General features: G+C 38.5%; 1 protein-coding gene across 1 annotated transcript; it reads right to left on the bottom strand.

Moving 5' to 3' along the window:
* Positions 1 to 1,721: 1,721 nt before the first annotated feature.
* Positions 1,722 to 4,789, bottom strand: LOC138863863 (uncharacterized). Its single transcript, XM_070129386.1, has one exon. The coding sequence runs from the start codon at positions 4,274 to 4,276 to the stop codon at positions 3,551 to 3,553; it is 726 nt and encodes a 241-aa protein (XP_069985487.1). The 5' UTR covers positions 4,277 to 4,789; the 3' UTR covers positions 1,722 to 3,550.
* Between the last annotated feature and the right edge of the window lie 5,211 nt (positions 4,790 to 10,000).

Here is a 10,000-nt window from a genome sequence, read left to right as displayed (position 1 = left end):
GATGGTCTACTCTTTTTTCGATTTTTCGATTTTTCTTGCCGATTTTGATGAAACAAACCCTTTTGTTTAGACCCTAGCCTGATCCCCGTGGGTATGTCGAAATCTCTCAGTTTTTGCATTATAGTAAAAAAAAAAAAAAAAAAAAAAAAAAAAAAAAAAAAAAAAAAAAAAAAAACGAAAAGGCACTGAAGAAAAAATATGAAAATTTACCTTTTTTTATTATATAAAATCACAAAAAAATCTACATCATTCTGATTGTTTTATTATACAAAAACACCCCTTATCTAGGAAATGTAGAAAGCACTTTTATCGATTTCGATATTTTTTTTTTAAGAAATATTTTACCAAGTCATATATATCACTTTTACAAGAAGCACAGGAAAAAATCGAAAATTCCGCTTCCTATATTCTCTAGACACCCTATTTTTCTACAAAAAGAGCCATAATAGGTTTATTTTGGACTAAATTTGCATCCCGTACGCTTCTTAAAAAAAAAAAAATGTATATACTTGTGAAACAACGGTCGTTAAAGTAATTTTTTTTCTCTCTTTTCATAATTCTTACGGCATGAGAAATGAAAAGCAGAAGCATAATCTTCTTATACCATAATTGTCTATCTTCTATTTGCATTCCGAAGTATTCCGGACATTGCCAGCACGTAACAGTTTCTCAAAATCTTTTGTATAGTGCAGCAGGGTGGCAGTAAGTTTTTGTGTCTGTAGGCTTACATTGACCTTTTTTTTAAATTTCTCTAAAAGAATAAAAATAATTAAATAAAAAACATTCTTACATTTCTGAATAGAACAATCTTTCTACTATAATATGCAGAAGCCAATTTTTAGAAGTCGAGCTTTTTTTTTTCTTTTTTTTTTACTTTTTATTTATTTATTATTTATTTATTATTATTAATATATATATATATACATATACATATATATATAATCCTTATTGTATCATGTAATAGATCTACTATTCAGCCTCAAAATAAGCCATGATACGTTAAAATCAATCGGACTGAAAATACGTGTCTTATGCGTAAAAGTGTGAAGGACCTAAACATCGCGATCTTTTTCCCTTTTTTTCTTCTTCTTTTTTTTTTTTTTACATTTTACATATGAAATCATACACGAAATAATTGTATATGATATAAATATCTATTATTTACCTATTATTGGTGCTCTAATGAGGTTTTACAATGTATAATACCAGTCGAAAAAATGATCGTTCTCCAGTCGGACGGGTATCATACGCATCCCGTTCTCAGCAAGACCGGAGGACATCGGACTCTGCGCCAGGCGTCTCTGCGCCTTGACTCAACTTGGCTCCGCGGGGCCACTCGAACAACTCACACTCAGACTCCCGTGAACAGACAAGTACAGGGTGGTGTAAAAATATGTATATAACATATGTAAGGATATATAGATCATTTTTGTGTATTCCATGACCTTTTGTTTATTTATATTTTTACTCCCGTTTGTTTGTGTTTTCTGATATTTCTAAAAGGTATGAACATACTTTAATGAGATTTTAACCAGAAGTGTATTTTAACCAACTTAGACGCCGATTGCACTTTGATGGTGATGTGGACCATGCTTCGGATCCAGGATTTTTTTCCAAATTTAAAAGGTTATGGATAGATTTTATTTTTATTATTATTATTATTATTATTATTATTATTATTATTATTATTAACTATTTTTTTTTTTTACCTGAGGTGTGTCTTAGCCTAACTAATATTCCATAATATTTTGGTGATGATCCGGATCATTTGACAATCCTACCCCCCATTTTTTTGGGGGGGGGCGGAGGTTTGCATTTTCGAAATGTTTTGCTCATAGACCAAACTATGTATGATGAAAACATAAAGAAAATAAAATACTCCATATGAACAGCATATGTTCAATTATTTGTGTGAAAAAATTCTTTATTATAATTTTTTCGACGCTTGCCAGATTTTAAAAATTATTCTGAAAAAAATGAAGGTTGCTCTCATGTTACGTGAAATGTAACATTTAGAGAATAATCTGTTTTTTTTTTTTTTTTTTTTTTTTTTTTTTTTTTTTTTTTTTTTATCTCTAATCATTGCGTTACAACTGCCGATTTTCTAAGGTGACGTGAAAAAAATAATATTTTGGTCGACATCGAGTCCCTGAAACTCCTTGATAATTCATTAAACTCACTCACTCTCACTCACTCACTCACTCACTCACTCACTCACTCTCTCTCTCTCTCTCTCTCTCTCTCTCACCCACTTACGCCAGTGACCTATCCTCGTCCCAACACATGACTGCCCTCTCTCATAAAAACATTTTTCGAACTCACTGTGGTTGTGATCCGAAAGTATTTGTCTTGTCAAATGTGTATCTTTAGCCACAATTGTTTTAAATATTTTATTTGTTACGTATGTTAACACTCACTATACATATTGCAAAGGCTTCTGTTTCTGCGCGTTAAACTACGACAACGTTTCTTTTTCAGCTTATATATTCATCCTTTTGATTATATCTATTCAGTCATTCCGAATGAATACAGACTGAAAGAGAGAGAGATTGAATACAGTGTAGTGAAAGAGAGGGAGGGAAAGGGACAAAAAGAGAGGGGGATCTCCTTTATTCTACTCCTTTCTTTCCTTCTCCCTCTCCTTACAAGAAGCCGCGAAACTCATTTTTCACTTCGGGCAACGTCATGGAGCAGGAAGCGGATGTTCATGGTAGAGTAAGTGCTAGGAGAAAGTGTGGCGTATGCTTGACTTCCTGCATTGTGGGCCATCAGGACAAGAAGGAAGAGGAGGAAGGATACCGAGAGAGGAAGCGAAGAACGAAAGATGATAAAAGGAGGCCGCAGGAAAGGAAGTTGTAAAATCAAAGGACGATTAGAATGAAAGTGTAGAAGAGGAGAAAGAGCAGAGGAATTACTTGTCTCATGTAAATTTCTAGGACAGAGAGAATTTGCAAGACTTTCCCTTTTATCTATATCTAGGAATATGCTATATAACATGCCCTCTATGAAACTACAGAGTTGCCAAGTACGGAAACAAATACTTTGTTGATGTTATGTTTCTGGCTTGCAGTTCTAGGCAGACGCTGAGAGTAAGTCTTGCACTCGCAAGGGATGAAAGGGATGAAATAATCAATAGATAGTGCACAGATCGTTTGAAAAAAATAATAATTCGAGAGGTACATATAGGTATAGATGTATCCAGATATCCTACTGTCATAGAGTGCATATCAGTTATTTCTTACGTTGTGGTCATTAAAAAATTGACATCTTGCCGTGACAGGACTGACAAAGAACGGTAAATGGCCATCTAAACGCTCGAAAAGCGTAAAACATTTATTGTTCATGGGAGTTGTTGCTGTCTATTTTGGCATTAACCTGACTCCTACGATTTGTAATACACAAATTCATTTCATGTAAGATGAATGATGAGTGCTTTCCTATAGTCGTAAAAGACTAAAAGTTTTTCAGTAGAATAAAGGTGAAACCCTTCAAATCATAGATTATATGCAATTGAAATTACGACATCGTTTCATAATTGTGTACCTGATGCTCATGCTATTTTAAACAAGACTTGCAATCGGCGACTTACCTTAAGTGTGTCGTCTCGATATCCCCTGATGGACCTGGCGATGAGTGGTACCCCGGACAGCGAAGCCAGAGTGCCAGCGGAGTAGATACTCTGCATCCCTCCCGCTGTTAGTCCCACGGTCACACTCACAGATTTAAAGGTATCGCAGGCGCCCTTCAGGGCACTCACGTTAAGCGTGGGCGTCTCTATGGCGAGGCCCTCGAGGCGATAGGACCCATTGCTGAGGCGGTCCTTTTCCTGGATCGATTGGAAGAAGACGTTCGAGAGAACCTTAAAGTACTCGGGTTCAAAGACAGCCCCGAGGCGGTATACTGGGGTGGTGTTCTTGACGGCATCGACGAAGCTGCTGACGTTGTGTCGTCGCTGAGATTTGAGGATCTGGTGGTTGGGACGTTGACGGCGTCCCTCCGACGTCGGGGTGCTCGTGGATGCGATTGGTTGCCGTCTCGATGAGGAGAGGAGGGGTGGCACTGACGAAGCAAAAGACACAGTACTGTCCTCGGGGCCGATCGCGGCAACAGGCGTACGAGAGGCGTTGGTAGACCGGCGAACCGGCGGCTGCCCGCCTGATAAGAGGTTATCATAGTAGGCAGTTTGATTTCTTCCTTTTCTTCCTCCGACTGCAGAGCCGGAGGCAAGAGATAGGCAATATAAGCAAAAGAAAAGGAAGACGAGAAGGCCCCTCATGTCAGCAAAAAGTTTAGATGCAGTGATTGTTTACACATAATCTTGTGGACTAGAAACAATACGCTGGGTCATCTCCAGGTCATTTCAGGTCACGTAAGGTTAAGGAGGAAAACGGAGTTAGTCATAAATAGGCTGCACATACATTTGTGGCCACTTTTTAAACTGAATTTTCATTGAATAAGCTACTTCATCGTCATTTTTCATTGGTTGTTTGTGGAATTCACATGATATCAGGTTTTAAAATAATGGCCTCCATCGCAGTGAAGATGGAAAGCCAACCACATAGTGAGCTGGACTTACATTGCCATGTTACACGTGGTGTCTTCCGCACCCCCTAACTGTGACAAACTCATATATGCCCCGATGGTCGGCTCCTCCAGCAGGAGATTCCGTTATATTTTCTTCCAACACGATTTTCGAAACAGATATACACAAATGCGCAAACACAAAGTGAAAGCCGCCTTGAAGAATTGACGATGAGGACACAAACGTTTAGGAACTCTGTCGAAGGCGCGCCAGGACACCTACGGGCCCTGTTGAGAAAGAGAAAAGAAAGGTCAGCATTGATTTAGATCCAAATTGTTTTTTTTTTTTCTCTTTATCTAATAAAATACACAAATTTATATGAAATTGCTCTGCACTTGAAATTGGCGGCAAGAACGACAAGCAAAGTTCTAGCAAGCTCTCGGTGGAACTAATTCATGAAAGTATCGTCAGACAGGGACAAAATGGAATTAGCTCAACTAACGGACTATAAATAAAAAGAAGAGAGAAGATGTATGGAAATTCAATAAGCAAATAACTCAAACAGTGATTTCAATTACCAGCATGAAAATCCCTAAGGAGACTCGAAATAGGTAGAAATCATATATATGCAATAAAGAAACCAGACAGAGAAGTGACATATAACAAGAATGAAATCATAAGAGTAGTGGAAGACTTTTACAGGAATCTAACACAAAAGAAGAAATAAAAAGAGCACTTAAAGGCATGAAGAGAGTTAAAACACCAAGTGAAGAGGGAATTAGTATAAACCTTATAATAAATGTGGGAGAAATTGCAACAGTGAAACTAGCCAATCTTCAACGGAAAAAGTCAGAAAGCCTGGAAAAATGCAACAATTATTCTGATACATGAAAAAGGGGGTAGAAATGATCTAAAAAATACCGACCCATAAGCCCCCTTTCAGTTACTTACAAACTGTTCACAACAGTCTTCACAACTTGCATCTCTGACAGTCTGGATTCTAACCAGCCTAGAGGACTGGCAGCAATTGAAATGCAGCAATTAGTTAAAGATCTGAATAGATCCTAAGTCTGAAAGTCAGTCTGAAAGTCAGGCAGCATGAACAAGAAAAAAGATTAAGGTCATGTTCAACAACCTAGGGCAACTTGTACAGACAAACACATCTATCAAAGAGGAAATAAAACGACGCATCAGTCTAGGCTGGAGTGCCTTCGGCAGGCACAGTAGCATACTAAGAGGTTCCTTGCCTTTGCGCTTAAAAGAAAAGTCTTTAACCAATGCGTCCTCCCAGTTATAACCTATGGATAAAAAACATTGGCCACAGCCAAATTACTGGAGAGGAAACTATTGAATGTCCAGAGAGGGATGGGAAGGTTGATGCTGGGAATTAGCCAAAGAGATCAGATGAGGGCGACGTGGATCAGGGAATAGACAAAAGTGGAAGATATACTTGGGAGCATCAAAAAGAATAAATGGCAATGGGCAGGTCATATATATCGAATACAGAACGACAGATGAACAAAGAAAGTAACAGACTGGGCAATAGGTGACATAAAGAGACCAATGACAAGATGCCATGGCGAAATGACAAAATTTCGGGGTCAAAACTGAGAACAAAAAACACAAGACAGAAAGAGTTGGAAAATATTAGGTGAGGCCAACGTCCTGCTGTGGATTTTTTCGGGCTGATGATGATAATAATATGTGTGTGTGTGTGTGCGCTTGCGTGTGTGTGTGTGTGCTTCCGTGTGTGTGTGTGTGTGTGTGCTTGCGTGTGTGTGTGCTTGCATGTGTGTGTGTGTGTGTGTGTGTGTGTGTGTGAATCTATCTATATATATGTATATATATACATATATGTTCATATATATATATATATATATATATATATATATATATATATATACGTATCTACATCTAAATTTGTACCTATTTATCTATTTATATATCTCTCTAAACACACCAACTCACACACATATCTCTTGTTATCGCATTTACTTTTGTCTGTGGCTCTTCATCTGAATTATATAAAATCCTTTAAAAGTCCTCCACTAGTTAAATTTCACCTCTCCGTTTGTTTTGTTGTTGTTGCTGTCGTCTGCAGTTGACTTCTTTCTATTCCATTTCCCCCATTAGCTGTTTTTCATACTGGTACCCGAAAATACCGTTTCATTATTTTATTGAGTAGAATTTCCGAACATCCTCCCTCCTCTTTTGTGTGTTCATCTAAGTCTGTTTTTCCCCATTTGGCAATATTTTGATGCCCTGCAATTCTGCATAAGCTGTTGTTTCTATCGAGAGTTCGCTGGAGGTTTGCTTGTCGTTTTTACCGCCTAATGCCCAGTGCAGCTTTTCCATGTCATCGAACTGCTCGATGATTTGGTCTATGTTAAGATCGTCAGTGAGGAGTGAGTACCTCTTTTGGATGTTAAAGGTAAATTCTGTCACCCTGGTCTTCAAGTTACTTAGCTTGAATTCATTTTTTCCCCTCTGAGGTGTACCAAGATTCATTTTGATACTATATCGCACCTACTTGAAATTATTAAATCAAAATCGTTTTCGGCGATAGGTGATTTTTTCGAAAAATGTATTCAAGATGATCAAGCCCCAGCAAAATCGATTAGCATTTGTCCTCTCTCTTTCCTGGTACCTATTCCATGATTCCTAACTACGGTTCTTCCCATCTTTTTACGTATCTTGGCATTAATGTATATATAGATTGATTCATATCAGTACCAAGTACCAGTAAATCACCTATTAATGAAAATACCAACTTTCGTACAACTTCCAGTTACGACTTTGTGTGCTTTATGGACTGCCCTAAATAATTAAAATGAAAATCCCTTTAAGACATATCATTTCCTCGATTGGCACTTTCAGTTATAATAGTGCAAAATATCTTGTAACTATCATCTCTCCTATGACAATACAATACCACATTATTTGATAAAGATATCACATCGCTTTCCTTCCAGTAACCCGTCACAGTGGCGAGTTTTTATATGTATATCAGTGTCAGAAATTTATTTCCGTATAATATTTTGATATTGGGAGCGAATATTAATATTTGTATACTTGTTTTGTGCTATGAGCACCGAACCACCGAACCAGCAGCGAATATTTCTGGCACGGAATGACGACTTAGACTCGGAGATCTCGCTTGATTATGGAAACGAGGCAGCTTGCTCAGAGATAATGATGTCAAAACTCCCTATAGAGAAGACGAAACTTGAAAGCAGTCTAAGCTATGAATGATATTGTCGAAGAGTTTGCAATGTATATGCGTGAGTGTGTGTTGAAAACAAGTATAAGATGGGCGAATTAAAGACGGCAAACAATGGAGGCAGAGAGGAGCTTTGTAAACGACGATCAAAAAGGGGCCGAGGGAGGATAGGCAAGTGCAGTTGGAGAGATCAAATGGAGGCAATGATCAACATGTTCCTTAGGCTATTTCTTCATGTGTGAAGTCCAAGGATCTCCTTCAAATGAGTCTAAGATGAGGCCATATCGTTAGACAGTTCCAACAACTCCTACATTTCCTAATGGTACTTCCGCTGGGAAGAACGTGTGGTATGTGTTTCTTTATTCTTTCCCCTCCCTTTCTCACTCTCTTTTCCCTTTCTAATAAACGGATTCATGCGCGCAAAATCATGATAATTTCTTCGCTTTCAGTCTTCAAATTTGACATTCTTCACTCACTCAGTCTCAAAGAAACAAGCAATCTTGCTTCATCATCTTCGCTGGAAACCGCCGCATGCACTGAGCCTTATTCATCGCTAATCTTTGAGGCTTTTGCCCTAAACTTATTTTCTACCAGATGTTATGAAACATTTTAGTTTACACTTGAAAAACACCAATAAACACGGTTATTGCAGTGTCTGTCGGGACACTTGACAATTCAATGATGAGCATGTGGTTCAGTTATGCTAGTTTCTGTGATTCACGAGTTAGTCGTTCAGGTTACGGTCTCATGTAATATGGGGTTAAACGTTCACATTTCGTTTCGGAGAACATGTATCCATGCAAGTCTGATAATAAATGTACATGTTTATATGTATGTGTCCATCTGTTCAGTACTTGCACCTTCATATACATACTTGTATAGGGATGCATATGTGCATGCTACTGCATGCACATATGCATCCCTATACAACTAAATGTTATATACAACTAAATGTTATATTCCAAATGACCAAGCCTCATAAATGAAATACATAATCATGGTATCGAATGAAAGCCATGTCAGAACATTAACTGGAAGGGTATTTTTTGTATCTGTTGGCAATTATAAGCAGTTAGAATCAAATTTTATGAACATAGACCCATATTGGGTATTTTATTTTATGAACGTAGACCCATATTGGGTATTTTGTTTTATGAACGTAGAGACCCATATTGGTTATTTAATTTATGAACGTAGACCCATAATAAGTCCAGCACTCCAGACCCAATATGCAAATACCAAGAGGACACCTTGAACACGTGCAGATTTATGAACAAACGTTTGTGTGTGTATGGGGGGCAGGGTATTTATGTGAAAGGCAAGTGATAATTTTAGCTTTCAATATCTTTGTCTAATGGAAGTTTAGTGAATAAACTGGAGATGTATATCACTTCATGATGTGAATTAATGGAAAGTAAGAAAATGATAATTAAAGCTCTCGTGATCTTGAAAGCAAGTGATAAAATTTTGGAATTGTATGTTTTGTTGTACTATGGTAGATGGGTTTGCATCCGCCATTTGACTGGTCTGTTCTCTTAAGGGAGTGGTTGTGAGTTCCCGCAGGTATGGCTGTTTGCTGATGAGGGGAAGCCGGCGAGGCTCCCCAACGGGGAAGGCCTGGGCAGGCCTTGTGCTGCTGCTTTGGTTGGGCTCAGTTGGAGGATCGTGAGATCTCAGTACAAAAACCCTTGTTCGTTTCAGTTAGATTAGCGAAGACTAGCTTCGCCTGGGCCTTTTCTCTAGAGTGGACCGGCCTGTGTCAGCTATTCTAGTTGACTCATGTGGTTTTTTTTAACTGTATGCTTAGCATGGTGGCTGGATTGGAAGAAAGCGATCCAGCTGCCACGGTGTAAGCATGTGACATACCCTTTTTACCAGCCCGGCGGCTGTGATGGGTGGTCCCTGTCTCAGAAATTGCGCATGTTCACAATTCTGTAAGTAATGTAACAGGCTGGGCGTTAGGCTCGCCGAAATACTTGCATTTCCCGACAACCTCGTCATCAAGAATTTGCCAAACACATGGGTAACCTAGTCTTAATCTGTGCAGTGGCTCATAGCCTGTGGCATCTGAGTGCCACTTGGCAGAGCGCGAATTTGAGATATTTTCTCTGTGCATGCTCTGGAGAACTGCAAGTACTGTAGATTTGGAACTTTGGCTCAGTCTCTTTTGGCTTAGTCATGAAGCTTAATCATGAAGGTTGGGGGCATGCCCCTGCCCTTTTCGGCTAGTCTGTCAACAAACTCATTCCCTTAGATGC

This window comes from Penaeus vannamei, chromosome 13 (assembly GCF_042767895.1).
Source record: "Penaeus vannamei isolate JL-2024 chromosome 13, ASM4276789v1, whole genome shotgun sequence".
Lineage (NCBI taxonomy): Eukaryota > Metazoa > Arthropoda > Malacostraca > Decapoda > Penaeidae > Penaeus > Penaeus vannamei.
Note: the sequence above shows the minus strand (reverse complement) of the source record. Positions and strands in the feature narration are given on the sequence as shown.

Coding starts and splice junctions, on each gene's coding strand:
- LOC138863863 (XM_070129386.1), bottom strand. CDS start 4,276: ATGAGGGGCCTTCTCGTCTTCCTTTTCTTTTGCTTATATTGCCTATCT.